The sequence below is a fragment of the Rattus norvegicus genome, chromosome 1 (genome assembly GCF_021556685.1).
Source record: "Rattus norvegicus strain SHRSP/BbbUtx chromosome 1, alternate assembly SHRSP_T2T, whole genome shotgun sequence".
In the NCBI taxonomy this organism is placed as follows: domain Eukaryota; kingdom Metazoa; phylum Chordata; class Mammalia; order Rodentia; family Muridae; genus Rattus; species Rattus norvegicus.
The window spans coordinates 193884938-193905168 of record NC_141534.1 but is presented as its reverse complement, the minus strand read 5'-3'; the positions used below and the strand labels follow the sequence as shown (position 1 = coordinate 193905168).

The window sequence follows — 20231 nt, the reverse complement described above, 5'->3', positions numbered from 1 at the left end:
GGAGCCACTGGAACTGAATTCAGACAATTGTGAGCTGTCATGTGGGGCTGGGAATTGAACCAGAATCCTCTGGAGGAGCAGCCAGTATTCATAACTACTGATAACATCTTTTGGGGTGTGTGTGTGTGTGTGTGTGTGTGTGTGTGTGTGTGTGTGCTTATCTGTCTGTGCACCATATGAATGAAGGCACCTATAGAGGCTGGGAGCGGCTATTGGATACCCTGGAAATGGAATTCCAGGTGGTTGTGAGCTGCCCTGTAGATGCTGGGAACTGAACCTGGGTCCTCTGAAAGGTCTCTTAGTTACTGAGACATCTGTCCAGGTCCATCCATCTGAACTATGTCATGGTAAGTGGGGAGAAAAACTCTGTTAGTTAATTGGCTTTGGGGTTGGGGGAAGAGTGATACAACCAACTTATAATTTATGACAGTGGTAGTTGAATGTTGAAACAAGACCACCTCTGAGTCTAGACTCTGGCCCTCTCACTTGGACCAGGAGACTGGGTAGCTAATTCCTTTGATGTCTGCATTTCAAAGAATAGGCTCTACCTTGAATTGCTGAGTTGTGAAAAGGCAAGGGATTTATTAAGATATTAGAATTAACATGCACAGCCATGGTACTGACTGACAGAACTTACATTTTTCCAGTTGATTTTCTACATGCATGCTTGAATGTCAGCAGGGTATTGACCAGCAGAATTCAGACCTTTCTGAGTTTTGAAGTTGTATCATTTCCCAAACTAGCTAAGTGTGCATAGCATGTTGTGCTGGCTGCGACCCTCGAGGCACAGCTCCCAGTCAATCTACAATCATGAACTTGAACTCTGTACTACATTGTGTAGATGAGTTGCAGGGTTCTGTAGGCAAGGTGTAGTAAATGCAAGGCCTTTATCAAGAGTAACCCCGCTGTAAGCCGAGGAAGCATTTATATTTCAATGGTCAGAAAAAGGAGGAGCCCAAAGGAAGCCTCTTTGCAAAAGGGAGAACGAAATAGGTCTCTTATTTTAATTTGTAATTGCCTTAAAAAGTGTTTCTGAATCGTGTTATGCTATGATATGTTGTGTTGATATTGTGTTTGAAGAGGATTTCCGAGGTGACATGCATGAAAGTGTTTAGTGTTGAATGGAACTCTTGCTACACAGAGGTTGAGTACACAAAAGGAATCTACAGCCTATGGTCTTCAGCTTCTAATGTTGGGCTCACAAAGCTTTTCCTATGGCTTCCGAGTATGAGGACTACAATTCCCAGGATGCGCCAGTCTTTCACAAACCAGGAAAATGGATTTCTCCAATGGGAGGGCCCTGGGGAGGTCAGAAGGAAATTTAGCCAATGGGTGAACTGTACAGAGTCAAACCCTCTTTTGATTGTACCAAAGGGATTGGAATCTTTGGCGCCTTTGTTTTAGTGGAGGGTAGATAACAGACAGGTAAATTGACCAATGAAAAGTTAGACAGGCGGATCCAGAGCGTGTGGGCGGGAAGAGGTGATGACCGGCAGGCTGTTCGTCCAATGAAAGGTACAGACGCTAATGTGGGGTGCCGGAGGCTTGTAGAGGCCGGTGTTTGTGGAAGCTGTGTGAGAGATGGCGGAACCCCTGAGAAGACGTGGTCCGAGGTCCCGCGGTGGCCGCGCTGGCCGAGGCGCTCGGAGAGCCCGAGCCGCCCGTGGCCGGTGTCCTCGCGCCCCGCGGTCTCCGACTAGGCTCATTCCAGACACCGTGCTTGTGGACTTGGTCAGTGACAGCGACGAAGAGGTTCTGGAAGTGGTCGCGGACCCAGGAGAGGTGCCTGTCGCCCGCCTCCCCGCACCGGCCGCACCTGAGCAGGACAGCGACAGTGACAGTGAAGGGGCGGCCGAGGGGCCTGCAGGAGCCCCGCGTACATTGGTCCGACGGCGGCGGCGGCTGCTGGATCCCGGGGAGGCGCCGGTGGTTCCTGTGTACTCTGGAAAGGTGCAGCAAGGTCCCCAAGGAGGGTTGTTGAGGGAGTGCTAAGACTGGCGTGGTGGGTTTGGTCTGGGGGAGTGTGTGTGTGTGTGTGTGTGTGTGTGTGTGTGTGTGTGTGTGTGTGTGTGAGAGAGAGAGAGAGAGAGAGAGAGAGAGAGAGAGAGAGAGAGAGAGAGAGAGAGAGAGAGATACCTATAGATTGGGGATACGAGGGAGTTCGGTAATGTTAGATGTATGGAGTTATCCTGGATTGTATCTTCGGGCAGAGGGAGGCTGAGGGACTAGGTACCAGAGAGGATCTGGAAGGACCGGGGACTAGTATTTTTGGGGCTGGATTTTGGGGTTAGAGGGAGTCGGAGAGTTGGATATTTTTGGGGGGTGGCATGGGAAGGTCTATGGGGATTTAGAAAGGACTGGGTGTTCCCAGGAACACAGGATCCTTAGATATTAGGGTGAGCCATAGGGCTAGGGCTTTAGAGGTAGTTTAGGAGGAGTAACTAAGCCTGCACCCTCAGAGTGCCTTAGGGAAACGGGGTGAGAGGAGGGTACTGGACCATGGGGAAGATGGCCTCCTAGATGCCCTTTAGAGATTGGAGGCCTTCAAGAAGACAAGTGCTAGAATCGAGGGAAGAACCATTCCTGTCTTGAGTTGAGTTGGCAGGATGTGAAACCCACCTCCTCTCCCCCTTTGTCTTTGTAGGTACAGAGCAGCCTCAACCTCATTCCTGATAATTCATCCCTCTTGAAACTTTGTCCCTCAGAGCCTGAAGATGGTAAGAGTGGGCTTGGAGGGAGTATCCTAGACTTTACATTCCTGCAGTCAGTGATGTTCTCTCTCTCTCTCTCTCTCTCTCTCTCTCTCTCTCTCTCTCTCTCTCTCTCTCTCTCTCCCCCCCCCCCCCTCTTCTCTCTCTGCTTCAGTGGAATCTAGGGTTTGGAGAATGGTTTTCAGGTGCTGTCCAGTTGACACACATTTTTGATTTTAAGTGGCATTGGGAAAATGGATTCCTGTATCTGACTTAGGGGAAAGTGATGGTCCAGAAAGGAGCTGGCTCATTAATCAGAAGTCACGGGTATAAGTATATGTTAGTGTACAGTTTTTGAAGTACCTCCCCTAGCCATTCTGATCTGTGTTATCATAATAGGGGTGAAGAGAGTGCTGAGACTTTGTGACATCTTGTTACACCAGCACTCCTACAGTGTTCCATTCCTTGGGAACACTCTAGAGTCAGAAGACTGTCCTTTGACTTTTATCAGGACTGCCCATTCTTTTTTATTCTCTACTGATAAGTTTTTGCAACCCTTTAATAAGGCCAGTGACTAAGAGTCAAGGCTAATAGGGGAGTGATGCAGTCTGCAAAGGCCTGGAACCAAGACTTCTTTCCTTCTGTTAGGTGAGGGAGTGTGGTAGGCTGATTAAGAACCAGTTCAGGGGGTTGGGGATTTAGCTCAGTGGTAGAGCGCTTGCCTAGGAAGTGCAAGGCCCTGGGTTCGGTCCCCAGCTCCGAAAAAAAAAAAAAAGAAGCAAAAAAAAAGAACCAGTTCAGGAGTCATGTGGCCTGTACTTGAATCCTTCATAACCGTAACTTTGGGCAAATTTTCCTCATGAGGAAAATGGGGATATTAGTGGACCTATCTTAAATGATTTTTGGTGAGAACTAAAGGGGTTTATGTATATTTTGTTTGCCTTGTACATGGTTAGGATAGCACCCGGAATGTAGAAGTGTGACATAAAAGATGCCCCGATGTCCAGTAGAGCAGGGTGTCTCAGGAAGGTTCTTAAAAGTGTGGAATTGGAGTTGGGGAGATGGTTCAATGGGTACAAGCACTTGCCACATAAGCCTGACACCTGACACCCACATAAAAAGCCAGGCAGGGTGGTCCACCCCTGTAATGATGCCACTCATGCTGGGTACAGGAAACTGCTAGAAGCCCATAAACCCAGTGGCGAAAATAATGGGAGACACTGACTCAGAAACAGGGTAAAAGGAGAGAGAAAATTGTCCTCTGACCCCAACATGTTTGCTATGGCATGAACAATGCCCCCCTCGCCTCAGTAAATAAGTCTTAAAGGAAAAAAAAAAAAGCAGGATCTCAGTCTTATAGTAGCTGCCACATTTAGTTAGGACAGTGTTTCTTAACGTCAGCATCACTGACAATTTAAATTGGAAAACTCTTTACTTAGGGAACATCATACACAGCAATTTTAGGATCCTGACCTCTAGTCATTAGCTGTCAGTAGCACTCTCTACCCGACTCTTGTGACAGCCAAAAGCACCTTTAGACCTTGTGACTTTAGACACATGGGAGGCAATCTTGTCTCTGACTGAGACTCCCGTGTGGGGTTTATCATCATAGTTCCGTTTGCCTGGTCTTTATTTTGTGAGAACTGAATGAAGAGCAGCTCATACTGAGCATCATAAAGAAACTTAGGTGTGAGTGAGTGTTGTAGTGAAAAAAGAATAAATGGGGTTGGGGGATGGCTCTTTCTGTAAAAGAGCTTGCTGAGCAAGCCCGAAAACCTCACTCAGTCCCAAGAGTCCACAGTGAGAGGAAAGAGCCAAGCCCTGAGGGTTGCTCTGTGAATTCCATATACTGCATTCACCTCACAGACATGTGAGTTTTTTTAACATGTGAGTTTAAAAGCATAGTAAATAAGTAAACATTTTAAAAAAACCCTCACATACTTGTCCAATATTGGAAAGAACTACATAGGGGCTGAAGGGATGGCTCAGTAAAGTGCTTACTGTGTTACCCTAAGGACCTGCGTTTGATCCAGGTGGAAAAAAGCTGAGTATGGAGGCAGTGCTGGAAATCCCAGCACTGGAGAGCTGGAGGTGGGTGAGTCTCCAGGGCTTGCTGGCCAGCCAGCCTGGTCTAGTCAGATGCATGGTGCCCGAGGAGTGATACTGGAGGTTGACTTCTGGTCTTTTCATGTACACATACACACTCAGACATGCACTTATACATGTGTACATATACATTTAAACTGCTATATGTGCCTCCTATCTTTTAGCACCCTCACACCCCTTTGTTAGTGGGGATTGAACTCAGTTTTCAGGGCCTCTGGATGCTAGACATGTGCTCTATCACTGAACTACACCACCACCTCTTGTCTATTCACTCTTAGAACAAAACTCAAAAGGACAAAAACTCCAGAGTGTCTGTAGTCCTCCAACTCCTGACCTCTGTCTCAGCCTCTCCAGCAGAGATTTTCATGTGCCACCAATCCTGGCTTCCTCTGTTCCTTCCTAAAGCCTTTGACTTGTTTCTTCTTGGCCTCTCCAACCATCTTTTAGCTAACTCTTTCCTCTCTCTTCTCTGCTCCTAGAGGCAGATCTGACAGATTCTGGCAGTCCTCCCTCAGAGGATGCCCTGCCTCCAGGTTCCCCCTGGAAAAAGAAGCTGAGGAAGAAGCATGAGAAAGAAGAAAAGAAAATGGAAGAGTTTCCGTGAGTAAGACTAGGGCATTAAGGCCCTAGGAGCAGGAAGGGCACTGGAAAGATAGGCTGAGGAAACAGGACTTGGTGGCTTCCAAAAGGCCAAGGAGAAGTGTTGCAAGATGAGGCTCATGTAGAGGAGGGTGTCTCATCCTGGAGAGTGGCACAGGACCTAGACCATCCTTAGGATGGTGATGGAAGTGGTGTAGGCTGTAACTCAGACTCCTCCTGCTAGCTGACCCTATCCTCTCTGCTGCTTGTTCCTTATCTGTAAAATGGGGCTATTCATGATACTTGAGAATCGTTGAGTAGCTGAATTTTTTAGTAAGTTAGTGCCTGGTGTCTGTTGAATAATCAACATTTTCCTAAAGCGAGATGTTTCCATTCCTCATTTTGGGGTCATGTACATATAAAAACAATGTCTCTTACTACACATGTCTTCTGGTAAAGAATGCTGCCAGGTTTCCTCTAGATTCTCTACTCTTAGTTAGGTTCCTGGAAGTCGCCAGCCTGTGAAGGGGAGCATGTAGGAGCGTGTGCTGGAATCTCCTTTGCTGCCATCCTGCCTTTCTCTTCTTTCTGTAGGGACCAGGACATCTCTCCTTTGCCCCAACCGTCATCAAGGAACAAAAGCAGAAAGCATACCGAGGCGCTCCAGAAGTTAAGGTGCTGGGGTTGGGGACTTCGGCTGTAGTGGAGAAGGGCAGTTTGAGAGGATCTTCAACCTCAATTGTCCCAATGTCTTCTCTATACCCAGGGAAGTGAACAAGCGTCTCCAAGACCTCCGGTCCTGCCTGAGCCCCAAGCAGCACCAGAGTCCAGCCCTTCAGAACACAGATGATGAGGTGGTCCTAGTGGAAGGGTCTGTCTTGCCACAGAACCCTCGACTCTTTACACTCAAGATCCGGTGCCGGGCTGACCTAGTCAGATTGCCTGTCAAGACGGTGAGTACTTGGAATCACCATAGACAGGATCAGTATCTTCCCTTGGAGAGACAGGTATTGAAATGGTAGTATACTAGCAGGAGGAACCCATCTTCCTTCCCATCATGCTCTCTGGGGGCACCCACCTTTCCTTCATCTCTCCATGCCTTGGCACTTGGTGTTCTGTTTGTCTATATTTTTCCTCATTCTTATCTCTTTTTGGCAAAATTTACCCATTCTTCAAGGCTCCTTAGGCATACCATCTTCAGGCCAGGCATAATGGTTAGCATGTCTGTAATCTCAGCACATGGCAGGTGAAGATATGAGGATCTAGAGTCTGAAACCAGCATGAACTAGACAGCTAGACCCTATTTGAAAAAACAAACACATACACAAAAATACACTGGATCTCTATGAATGTCTTAGTTAGGGTTTTAATGCTGTGAAGAGACTATGACCAAGACGACTCCTATAAAAGAAAACATTTAATTGGGACTAGGTTACATTTTCAGAAGTTCAGTCCATTGTCATCATGGCAGGCAGCATGGCAGCATGCAGGCAGGCGTGGTATTAGAGGAGTGGAGAGTTCTACATCTATATCTGAAGGCAGCCAGGAGGAGACTGTCTTCCACTCTGGGCAGAGACTGAGCACAGGAGACCTCATAGTCCACCTACACAGTGATGCACTTCCTCCAACAAGGCCACATCTCCTCCATAAGGCCACACGTCCTAATAGTGCCTCTGTGGCCAAACATGCAAACACGTGAGTCTGTGGGAGCCAAACCTATTCAATCACCACATTCCACTCCCTGGTCCCCCACAGGCTTGTAGCCATAACATAATGCAAAATGTTTTAGTCCCCATAGTCTATAACAGTCTCAACGGTGTTTAAAAGTCCCAAGTTCAGAGTCTCTTCTGAGATTTCATGTAATCACTTAACTGTAATCCCCTAAACAATCAAAATCAAAAGGCAGAACACATACTTCCAACATCACAGGATATACATCCCTATTCCAAAATGTCATGGTGAGGAAATACTGGGACAAAGCAAGATCAAAACCAGCTGAACAAATTCCGAACTCTGCATCTTCAGATCTGATGTCCAACTTTATTTTTTAGCTTTGTTGATGCAGCACACTTCTTTCTCCTGGGCTGGCTCCACTCCCTGGTAGCAGCTTTCCTTGGCTGGCATCCCATGGCCATGTTCCAGCCCAAGCAAGCAGCAGAACTCAGCAGCTTTGGCCATGTGGCTCTGGCTTTAGAGTCAAGAATAGAAGGAGCTACTGGGACAGTTGGTACTGGAGATGAGTATCGCTGAGGTGAAATCTTCTGGGAAGTGTTTTCTGAGATGTTCCAGAGAGCCAAGGTTGTACCTCGTGCTGCAGCTGGACTTGGTAATGTGTAAGAATCACCCAAGTGGTACTGGTTTTGAAGGCATGAAGGAGTCATAAAGAGCAGCTGAGGCTTTGCACTGTGAGAGGCCAGGGAAGGCCATTGGTGAAGGGGCTGCCTCAGTTGCAGTTGATGACCCAGGATTGAAGGGGTCATGCAAAGAAGCTGAGGCTTGGCACCATGAGGGGAACCTATGAGGGGCTATTGGTGAAGCCTAGTTGCAGGGGAAGACTTGGGTGTATTGAGATGTCAGTACTGTGGGGTGACCACCAAGAGCAGCAGCAGTGGGGTGGAGTCAGCCAGAGCCTAATACTCCTGCAGAGGGCAGAGCTGGAGAAGTGACCTAAGCAAGCCCTTTGGAGGAGCCCGGGAGATCAGGTGTGGATCCCCAACATGAGACAAGAAGCTGTGACGTTGAAGTTGCCTTAGATACCTCGAGATGTTAGAGATGTCAGAGCATGGGATACCTGACAAGGAAAAGCTGCTAACGGAGTGGAGCCAGCCCAGGAGAATGAAGTTTGTTGCAGTCATCAAAACTGAAAGGAGTTGGAGATCTGAAGACTGCTGTGACATTAGACATAGAGATGCAGACCTTGGAGTTTGCCCAGCTAGATTTCGGTCTTGCTTTGTCCATTTTTTCTTCACTATGACATTCTGGAATGGTAATGTATGTCCTGTGATGTTGGAGGTATTTGATCTGCTTTTTTATTTTGATTTTATAGGGGATTATTACAGTTGAGGGGTTGCATGAATTTCAGAGACTTTTAACTTTGTTGAGACTATTATAAACTATGGGACTTTTGAAGTTGGACTAAAAATATTTGTATTATGCCAAGTTTAGGTATGGCCCCCCCATAGACTCATGTGCTTGAAGAAGCCTATGGGGGTCAGGGAACGGCACTATTAGGGAGTATAGCCTTGTTCAAGTAGGTATAGAGAAAGTGTGTCACTGTGGGTGTAGGCTTTGAGACCCTCATCCTAACTGCCTAGAAGCCAGTCTTCTCTTTGCCTTTGGAACAAGATAAAGAACTCTCAGCTCCTCCAGCACATGCCTGACTAGATGCTGCCATGTTCCTGCCTTGATGATAATGGGCAGGAAACTCTGAACCTATAAGCTATCCCCAGTTAAATGTTGTCTGAGAGTGGCCTTGGTCACAGTCTTTTTACAACAATGAAACCCTAACTAAGACAAATGGTTTCCTTCATTGCCTAAGCTTGGCTGTCCTGGAAGTTGCTCTGTAACTGACCTTGAACTCAGAGATCTCCATGACTCTGTCTCCTGAGAGTTGGATTTAAATGTGTGTAGCACTATGCTTTTCTTTAATTCCTTCTCATAAGGTCTTTTATAAGTCCTGGATTGCAGTTCATTCCAGATGTAGTTCCTCAGAACTGTCTCTGGGGAATCTCTGGGACACCAGAGATCTTGAAAAATGGCATAGAGATCTTTTATTAATTATGAAAGTTTGACCTTAGCTGGCTTGTTCCCATCTAGACCATATACCTTTTTTTTTTTTTTTTTTTTTTTTTTTGGTCCTTTTTTTTCGGAGCTGGGGACTGAACTCAGGGCCTTGCGCTTCCTAGGTAAGCGCTCTGCCACTGAGCTAAATCCCCAGCCCCTACCTTTTTTTTTTAAAAAAAGATTTATTTATTTTATTTATATGAGTACACTGTTGCTGTCTTCAGACACACCAGAAGAGGGCATCAGATCCCATTACAGGTGGTTGTGAGATACCATATGGTTGCTGGGAATTGAACTCAGGACCTCTGGAAGAGCAGTCAGTGCTCTTAACCACTGATCCATCTCTCCAGCCCTAGACCATATAACTTAAAGTAGCTTGATTATACTAATCTATGTTTTACCTTGTGGCTTGTTATCTCCTGAGTACTGGTACCTGCTGCTTCATTTGCATTTGGCTGGTGAATCTCCTCCCTCAGACCCTTTCCTAGAGTTCTATTTCTGCCAGATGTCCCGCCTCCTCTCCTATTTTGCTATAGGCCATTCAACTCTTCATCAAACCAATCATGAGGTGTTGGAGGGAGTGTTACAAGATATGATGCAGCCAGGTGAAGAACACCACCAAAGTCTGGTCTCCATTCAGCTCTGTCAGCCAGAAATCCACATTTGAATAATTCAAAGACAATCTTCACACGATGCACAATATTTTTTTTTTTTTTTTGGTTCTTTTTTTCGGAGCTGGGGACCGAACCCAGGGCCTTGCACTTCCTAGGCAAGCGTTCTACCACTGAGCCAAATCCCCAACCCCTACACAATATTTTTTAAATTTATTTATAAACTTTACAATCCAATATCTGCCATTCCTCTCCTCCTAGGACCTCCGAACATAAGTCCTCCCCCATTCCCCTTAGAAGGGGAAGCCCCCACTCTGTGTGTCAACATCAAGTCACTACAGGACTAGGCACATTCTTTCTTACTGAGGCCAGACAAGGCTGTCCATTTAGGGGTGCAGGATCCACAGGTAGGCAACAGGCTCAGGGACAGCCCCTACATCAGTTGTTTAGGGGACCTGCATGAAGAGCAAGCTCCATCTGCTACATGTATGCGGGGAGCCTAGGTCCAACGGTGCTCCTCACTCTCTGGTTGGAGATTCAGTCTCTGGGAGCTCCCTAAGGCTCCAGTTTAGTTGAGTTAGTCTTCCTGTGGAATCCCTGTCCTCTTCAGGTCCCTCAATATTTATCTCAATTCTTCTACAAGACTCCTGGAGCTCCATCTACTTTTTGGGTGTGAGTCTGCAACCCTTTCCATTGGCTGTTTGGTGGAGCCTCTCAGAAGACAGTTATTTTAGGTTCCTGTCTGCAAGCATAACGGTATCAATAGTGTTGGGGCTTGGGTCTTGCCCATAGGATGGGTCTCAATTTGGGGCACTCATTGGTTGGCCATTCCCTTAGACCCTGCTCTATCTATGTTCCTGCACATCTTGTCGGTTTTGAGTCTAAAGATGGCTTTGTGGGCGTGTTGTTGTCCTTATCTTTCCATTGGGAGTCCTGCCTGGCTACAGGAAGTGGCTGTTTCAGGATCCATATCCCCCACTGCTAGGAATCTCAACTAGAGTCGTCCCTTGCTGCCTTAGGACCCTCTGGGGGTTCTCCTTATCCCAGACCTCTGGCATGTCCTAGAGATTGCTTCCGTGCCCCAGCTGCTCTCCCTTCTTCCCTACTTGTATGATCCCTCCCCTCCCTCTCTTCCACCCAGTGTGTACAATAATCTTATCTCAACATATAGTCAAGTTGACAACCAAGAGTAGCTATCACAATCCATCCATTGTCAATTTGACACATAATTGTGTGTCCTTATTTTCAAAGAAAAACAGTAACCAGGTCATAATGGCTAACCTGATCTAATGACAACAGACACATAAAAAATAAGCTCATCTGTGTGTGATCTTGCCCAGAGGTCACTAGTCCCTTAATTCCACTTAATATCCTTAAGCATAGAATTCTGCTCCACTCCACTTCCTGGTTCCCCTTTAATGAACCACACATTTTGTATTTTTCCTTCCTAAGCTTGCCAGGCTTGATCAAGACGCTTTTCATGAGAGAGAGCAACAGCCTAGAGTAACTACAGCCTAGAGTAACTACAGCCTAGAGTAGCTACAGCCTAGAGTAACTACAGCCTAGAGTAGCTACAGCCTAGAGTAACTACAGCCTAGAGTAGCTAGAGGATAGAGTAGCTAGAGGATAGAGTAGCTAGAGGATAGAGTAGCTAGAGGATAGAGTAACTACAGGATGGAGTCCATGCCAGGTTTTGAAATGTCCTTTGTCAGTGCAATTAATCTAAATCTCTTCACTTTAGCCTCAGGCAAACTCTTCAGAGAAGGGTAAAAAGCAGCTACATTGTTCACCAAAATATCACAAGAACAGTCTGTAGGCCACATACTGAAATTCTTCTTCTCTCAAACCCCTTGAGCCAGACTCCACAGTTCAAATCACCCTCAGCACCACTGTCTTCCATGTTTCTACTAGTCTGGCCTACTAAGCCCCACTTGAAGCATTCCACTGCTTTCCAAAGTCCCAAAATCCACATTCCTTCGAACAAAAGCATGGTCAGGTCTCACAGTAATATCCAGTCCTTGGTACCAACTTCTGTCTTAGGGTTTTATTGCTGTGAAGACACACCATGGCCAAGGCAACTCTTACAAAGGCAAACACTGAATTGGGGCTGGCTTACAGGTTCAGAGGTTCAGACCATTATCATTATGGCAGGTAGCATGCAGGCAGACATGGTGCTGGAGGAGCCGAGAGTTCTACATCTATATCTGAAGGCAGCCAGGAGGAGACTGTCTTCCACACTGGGCAGAGACTGAGCATAGGAGACCTCATAGTCCACCTACACAGAGATATACTTCTTCCAACAAGGCCACATCTCCTCCATAAGACCACACATCCTAATAGTGCCATCCCCTGTGGCCAAACATGCAAACACGTGAGTCTGTGGGGGCCAAACCTATTTAAATCCTACAATGAAGTTTTTGTTTTTTAAGATTTACTTTTTAGGCTGGAGAGATGGCTCATTGGTTAAGAGCATGGACTGTTCTCCCAGAGGCCCTGAGCTCAATTCCCAGCAACCACATAGTGGCTCACAACCATCTGTAATGGAATCCGATGAAAGATTTATTTTTTAAATTATGTCTAGGTGTTACCAGGTGGCATTGGTGTGTGCCCTCAGCACAGAGGCAGGTGGATCTCTGAGTTTGAGGCCAGCGTGGTCTATAGAGCTAGCTCCAGGACAGCCAGGGCTACACAGAGAAACCTTTTCTTGACAAAGAACCCTCTCCCCAACCCCCAGCAAACATTATGTCTAGGTGTGTGTCTACATTTGGGCATATGCACAGGAGTACAAGTAGTGTAGAAGTAGAAGCATTGAACGCCCAGGTGCTAGAGTTACAGACCGTTGCGAGCTGCCTTATATGAGTGCTGGAACCCAAATCAGACCCTCTGGAATAGCAGCAGGTGTTCAACCACTGGACCATCTCCCCAGCACCTGAAGCTTTTGTTGTTGTTTTTTAGAGAATCCTCTAGGCTGACTCTTCTGCTTCTGTCCTTCCTGGGCTCTGTGATTCTCTCTTATGGTCTTACTGCCTTGGACCTGGCAGACAGCACACAATAATCCTGAGCTCCCCAGCTTCCTGGCAAAGGTTTATATTTGTGGAGGATGATCAGTTCAAGAGTGCTAGCAGAAATGAGCCTTCGTGAACACAGACCTAACATGGGCAAGCAGCTAAGCCCAAGCTTGCAAACTGGCAGCCTGTGGCCTCATGCGTGTGCTTTTGGCTCTCTAGGGTACGTCTAACAGAGACGAGTGCTTGGAGTTGTGTTTCACTGACAGAGAAGTTGGCATAGCTTATGTGACTACTTCTCTAGCACTGAGAGAAAACAATGAGTTTACCAAATCTTTAACAGGAGAGTTCCTAGATGTCTTGGTTTAAGAAAAACCAAGTAGTAGCAGTGTCTGGAGTGCAGATGAGGCTGTACCTCCATTCTCTCTTTACCTTCTAATCCACAAATCCATGCCTGCACTTATTCTTTATTTGCTCTGTGTGTGTGTGTGTGTGTGTGTGTGTGTGTGTGTGTGTGTGTGCATGCATGCATGCATGCTTGTGCTGTCTTTATGGGTATGTGCCTGAGTGCATGGGGTGGGTGTGTGTGCATGAGTGTATGCATGCATGCGCCTGTAGAAGCCAGAGGACGGTATCTGGTATCAATTGGTTTTTTGAGATGGGCTCTTCCTCAACCAGGAGCTCCCTGGTGCCGCTCTTTATTTCCACCTCTTCAGCACAGGGATTTCAGGTGCTACCTGTCACGCCTAGCTTTCCATGTAGTACAGATGACCCAAGGTCAAATCTTGCTCACATGCTAGGCACTTTCTGACTGAACTATGTCCTTAGCCCCAGCTATTTAATGTCTCTGTGCTACTTGCCGGGACCACAGTTTGCCAGGTAAATATGAAGAATCTCACAAGTAGCCCAGGCCAGAAACATGTTTGGGGTGGTGGCTCAGGGGTGGGGTGCGGAGTCTCAAGGCTGGAAGATTCCCTTTTTTGTCTTCTAGTCGGAGCCCCTTCAGAATGTGGTGGATCACATGGCCAGTCATCTTGGGGTGTCCCCAAACAGGATTCTTTTGCTCTTTGGAGAGACAGAGCTGTCCCCTACTGCCACCCCTAGGACCCTAAAGCTTGGAGTGGCTGACATCATTGGTGAGTAGAAGACAAGGAAGAGGGGCCTTGCAGAAACTGTGCCATGGGTGGCAAAGTTCCAGAGGCAGGATCTACTTCAGTACTCCTGCCACTTCACTGTTACCTCAATCCTGCTTTCCACAGATTGTGTGGTGCTAGCAAGTTCTTCAGAGGACACAGAGACATCCCAGGAGCTTCGGCTCCGGGTGCAGGGGAAGGAGAAACACCAGATGTTGGAGATCTCACTATCTCCTGTGAGTAGAAGTGCTGGCCATGCCCCTTCTCTTTCCTTAGCCGGGCTCCTGTCAGTTGGCCAGTTGCCAAGCAGTGAATGCCTCCTAACCTGACTTGCTGCAGATGCCCCTGTTCCTGGTACCTACACAGTCTAGGTCATGAAGAGAAAGAATTCTGTTCTGTACTAATTACTTTCTTTTGCTTTGATACCAGACCATGACCAAGGCAACTTACAGAAGGAAGGGGTAATTGGGGCTATGGTTTCAGAGGTGAGAGTCCATGATGACCGAGTGGAGGCTGCAGCTGAGAGCATCCTGGGGAACACCTAAAGGACGTGGGGGTTTTGTTATGTTTTTAATCACTTTATATCCTGCTCACTGCACCCTTGCCAGTCACCCCCTCACAATCCTTCCCTCCATCCGAGAGAGTGGGGGCCCCCTGGGTATCCTTCTACCCTGACACTTCAAGTCTCTATGAGGCTTGGTGAGTCCTCCCCCAGTGAGGCCAGTGAGACAGCCCAGCTAGAACACAGGCCACCGTCAGGCAACAGATTTTGAGATAGCCCTGCTCCAGTTGTTCAGGACCCACATGCAGACCAAGCTGCACATCTGTGACATATGTGTGGGGAGGCCTAGCTCCAGCCTATGTATGTTCTTTGGTTGGTGGTTCAGTCTCTGAGAGCTCCAAGGGTCCAGGTTAGTTGACTTCGTTGGTCTTCCTGTGGAGTTCCTATCCCCTTTGGGGATTTTTAAAAATTAATTAATTAATTTTTAATGTAGGATGCCTCTACCACAGCTCGTGGGCTTGGAATTACAGAAATTGATTCTTACAGTTCTTTAGACTCAAGCTCCACATCTCCACATTGAATCCTCTCTCTCTCTCTCTCTCTCTCTCTCTCTCTCTCTCTCTCTCTCTCTCTCTTTTCCTTTTCTTTTTCTTTTTTTTCGGAGCTGGGGACCAAACCCAGGGCCTTGCGCTTGCTAGGCAAGTGCTCTACCACTGAGCTAAATTCCCAACCCTCTTTCTCTCTTTATAGCTTTGGTAGCATCCAAAGTTCCTTGGTGTATTTATTCCTGGTGACGCTCTGTTTTCCCTTGTGAAGACCTAAATCATAATGGATTAGCCATCTGAATAAGGTGTGACCACATCTTACCTTGGTTATAACTGCAGAGGCAGGGGTTGGGGATTTAGCTCAGTGGTAGAGCGGCCCTGGGTTCGGTCCTCGGCCCCGGAAAAAAAAAAAAAAGATAAAACTGCAGAGGCTCTAAATCTATCAAGGCCCCATTCACCTGTGTATGGCTGGGTGTCTGTGGGGCACACAGTTCAAGCCATAACACTTTTCTAAGTCACAGAACAACTTACTTTAGAATCTGTGTTTGTTCTGTCCGTGCTTCTGTTTCAGAGGGGTGTGACTGAGGCTTAGAGAGTCTGTTTATCCCAGAGAGGGGCCTGCCTTCCCCTCCAGGGTTCTCAGTCTCCTGATGTGCCCTTGTCTTCCTTGTGTCATGGCTTGGTTTGTTTTATTTTGCTCAATTTATTTTCAGTCAGGGTCTCTTTATGTAGCTTCGGGTGGCCTGGGACTCAATTTGTATCCCAGGCTGGTCTGAAGCTCACTGTGTAGTCCAGGCTAGCTTGAGACTCACTGGATAGCCCAAGCTGGTCTAAAATTATGATCTTTCTGTCTCCACCCTGCAAGTACTGTCATTTGAGGCATGTGTTGCGTGTTTGGCTAAAAGTTAACTTTTCTGTTTTGGTGCTGGGGAATAAACTTAGTAGCTCATTGAACTTGAAAGACTGTGTGTGTGTGTGTGTGTGAGAGAGAGAGAGAGAGAGAGAGAGAGAGAGAGAGAGAGAGAGAGAGAGAAGGGGTTGAGGGGGAGAGAGAGAGAGAGAGAGAGAGAGAGAGAGAGAGAGAGAAGGGGTTGAGGGAGAGAGAGAGAGAGAGAGAGAGAGAAGGGGTTGAGGGGGAGAGAGAGAGAGAGAGAGAGAGAGAGAGAGACCGAGACCACTGCTCCTGGACGCTGCCCCACGTCCTGTCTGCCCTGTAGGCTCTCCTGCCCGCCTTTCACATGTTTGCATGTTGTTTGTGTCTCTATGCAGGATTCTCCTCTTAAGGTCCTCATGTCACACTATGAGGAAGCCATGGGACTCTCTGGACACAAGCTCTCCTTCTTCTTTGATGGGACAAAGCTTTCAGGCAAGGAGTTGCCGACTGATCTGGGTCTGGAATCCGGAGATCTCATCGAAGTCTGGGGCTGAAGCTCCCTCACTGTGATCAGACGCAGAGCCAAGACATGTGGACATTAGTTCCCACTTTCATTATTATTATTTCTTGCCCCATAAGGGCTAACAGAAGCTGAACTAGAACTCGTTTACTTATTTATTTCTGGTGCTGGGGATCAAACCCCGGACTCTGCACATGCTAAGGATGTATGAAATTGAGGCAAAACCAAAGCATTCCCTTTGGCCTGCCTCCAGTAGACTGTAGTGTCAAGCAGGTGACTACTTGGTAGTTGTATGACTGTGTGTATGTTTATGCTGTATTTGGCATCCCCTGGGGCACAGAGAAGGAATCTCGGCTTCCCTACCCTTTCACGTTCACTAGTGCCCTTTACTTCATCAGATACCTGTTCTGTGAAGCTGCCTACGTTCAGTGTGTTGAACTAAATGAGCATTGCTTTGGATGTCCATGCCTGGGGTTTGTGCCACAGCTGGGACCAATAGTGACTTTCATTCTTATTCGGGGGCTGAGAATGCAGTTTGAGATACATTCCCTGGTGGGGACACTCGGTTGCAGGAAGATATACAGGCGATGACATAATGCTGAAGCTGAGGACTAGGTAGGAAAATGCGTCAGTTTAAAAGGCTTAGTCGTGTCCCGCCCTGCGTATCCACTCTGCTGGGACTCTAGCCAGGGTCTGGTACACACTTCCTGGCATGGACACCTAGCCACATTCAGGCACATGCAGCTGTTGAGTGTGAGATCTCTCTAGTTCTTGGTCTTCCTCCCTCACACTCTCCTGTTAGTATCTACCTAGGATATTTGTACCTTTGATATGAATGTCCATATGAGAGAAAGTTCTGAAAGTATGTGGTTTTACTGTATGTACACGGTGTTGTGCAATAGACCGCCTGTCTTCACTCAGAATGAGTAACAGTCTAGCCATGTTAACACTTTCTAGATCCGTTGTTGCTCTGATCTGTGGGTGCCACATTGTGGCATTAGGTGATTTTACTCACACATTGCCTTAATGGGGGGAAGCCTGAGTCTCCAGCTCCTTGGAACCTATGCCAGGCCACAGCAAATATCTTTAATGTGTCCCCTCTGGGCCACGGTAGGTCCTGCTCTGCTGTACTTGTCAAGGCTGGGACTGTGGGCTACACAGGCTCATTTTTTTCTTTCGGTTTCTCCAGAGTTTTCTTTAGAATGTGGACTGGCCTTTCTTGGGACTTCTCTTTGCTTATCCTTACCAGCATGGTGTTGTTGAAATCCTGATTTTGGCAGTTGGTGTGTATAAAGCACCACATATCTTAATATCCCTTTACTGATGACAATTTCTTATGCATGGCCGCCTTCTGGATTTTCTTTGTTTAGCTGCTATTTTCTCATGAGGTGGCTTCCTTTTGTGTGTGTTTCTTTTCCTTGAGGAGTTGCTTGTGTTCTGGGCAGTTGCAAAAAAACCCCTCAGAATAGCACTTTGTGTATCCAGGGGATTTTCACCAAACAGACATTCTTAATTTTAATGTAGACAGTTGGCTTTTGTTAGGAAGTTTTTGTTTTGTTTTGTTTTTAAGGGAAAATACTAAAGAGCTTCAAGAGTGGGAGGGACTCTAGTGGAGAATCTCAGGATTGATACTTTTGGATTTCTAGGCTAGTTTAAGAAACTTTGATTTTCTTCTGTTAGCTTCATAGTTTTTTGTTTTTTGTTTTTTGTTTTTTTTTTTTTTCTCTCATATTGAGACCACTAATGAAACTAGAGTTCTAACTGGTCTACCCTGGTGTAAGTAGACTGTTCTGAGCCCTCAACCCTGATTCTCAGTGGTTGCTTCTGGGCTGTGCTGGTTGCTGACTATTGTATGTTACTTATAAACTGTCTGAAATGCACCTTTGTGGGGGAGAACAACTTTTATTTTTAATTATAATGAGCCAGTTTTCTAAGCTTTATCTATTAAAGTAAAATTAATCTACTAATATGTGGTCCGATTTTCACAAAAGTATGTCAACTCTTTTTTTTGTGAGAATATATGCTATTCCTTTGACTTTTGTAACATTTAAAAAATCCATGATATACTATGACTTCCAGGTCTTTCAGGTCTTGAGTGCCCACTAATGAGTCTGAACACACTAATATGTATCCAATCTCAGCTGAATAAAGGGAGAGCACTTGCTGGTTTCTGTCTTTGTGGTTCTCATGGGATCCCAGTTGATGTTCTTGTGATAGGAACCGTTAGTTATTCCCACACACCCATTCTTCCTTTCCTTGGTTAACAAAATCCACAGCTTTTAACCCACACAAAGACTCTCAGAATGAAGCCACTCTAGACAGTCCTGAGAGTCTGAGCCACCATGGACTTAACAATGAGTCAAAATTATGATGGAAACTTGGCCATGAGATTACCTTACCTGTAATCTCAGCGCTTAGGAAGCAGTAGGTTTGTGAACTTGAGGCTAGCCTGGGTTACACACCAAGACCCTGTCTAATTTTTTATATATGGGAAAATATTTGTACCAGAACTCATACAGATTCTTCATCACTACTCTCTGAAAAACATGGTGTAACTGTTAATATAGCATTCATATCGCCTGAGGTATCAAAAGGACTCTAGCTAGGTGTAATTCAGCCTCCTAGGGCTGCCTTACCAGCGATATCTGTAGAGGCTGTCTGTGTACAGGCCTCTGCTTCCTTCCTTCCTGACAATTGGAGGTAGAGTTCTATGGACACAGAGACTTTCAGTACTGGAACTCAATGGGAACACAGACAGGGAACCTGTGTCTCGTCTCTGTGCCATACCTTAGGAGTTCCACAAGGCTCAGATAACTGCTGAAATCACTTAACCTAAGGGTTTCTGTCACTTACAGCAGCACAAAAGATGCGACTATTGCAAACAGAAAATTAGTGATTCCCATTGGGCAGTGGACTAGTTTCCCCAGATGTCCAGTTGCAGGGGTGGAAGGGGCATGAATATGTACCTAACTGCTCTCCAGGCCTGGTGGTACAGGCCTATGATCCTGGTTACTCAGCAGGCCCAGGCAGGGTGTTAGGAAGCTCAAGGCCTGCCTGGGATAGAGTGAGTTCAAGGCCAGTTTGGCCAGTGCACTAATACCCTGTCTCAAAACAAAGCCCTGGGCTACAGCCGCAGCTCAGGAGTAGTGTGCCTTCTTGGCTTTAGGGTCAGTTCCCAGCTTGTTGGATTCTGTAGGACTGCTCAGCCATGTGCTTGGACCTTTGACTCCTTAGCTAGAAGGTCTAGTTTCCTCCAATTTTCCCTTGTACTTAACAAATACTATTCTTTTTTGTTTTTAAAGATTTGTTATATACACTGTAGCTGTCCTCAGACACACCAGAAGAGGGCATCAGATTCCATTACAGATGGTTGTGAGCCACCATGTGGTTGCTGGAATTGAACTCAGGGCCTCTGGAAGAGCAGTCAGTGCTGTTAACCGCTGAGCCATCGCTCCAGCCCAACAAAATACTATTCTTTTGATCTTCAATGAACATTTAACTCGGCATTGCGGGTCATGGGTGGCATTTTCTATGATCTCATTCTTCAGAGCCCCACTATGAAGCAGAAGTATTAGAGAGAAACTAAAGCTTAATGAGAACCTGCCATAGTCGCCTACCACAGAGCTAGATCTAGACACAGGCAGGCCTGACCTGAGGAAATTCATGCGACTGCCATACTTGAGTGTGTATATAGTGTCCTGGGAACCTGGTAAAACGCTGGAGAGATGGCTCCGTGGCAGAGTAATTGCTGCAGAGGACCAGAGCTTAGTTCTCAGCGCCCACATGAGGCAGCTTGCATCTCCCTGAAACGCAACCCAGGGGATCCAGTGCCCGCTTCTGGCTTCTCCGGGCGTTTTTTTTTTTTTTTTTTTTTTTTCCTTTT

General features: G+C 46.6%; 1 protein-coding gene across 2 annotated transcripts; it reads left to right on the top strand.

Annotated features, from left to right (window-relative positions):
• The first annotated feature begins 1460 nt into the window (after window positions 1–1460).
• On the top strand, window positions 1461–18517 carry Nfatc2ip (nuclear factor of activated T-cells 2 interacting protein). 2 transcript variants are annotated; one of them, NM_001007692.1, is given in 8 exon segments: window positions 1461–1950; window positions 2645–2717; window positions 5276–5396; window positions 5970–6050; window positions 6142–6328; window positions 13766–13910; window positions 14034–14143; window positions 16224–16490. In NM_001007692.1, coding segments are annotated over 8 exon segments (1245 nt in total). In that variant the 5' UTR covers window positions 1461–1581; the 3' UTR covers window positions 16383–16490.
• Window positions 18518–20231: the final 1714 nt, after the last annotated feature.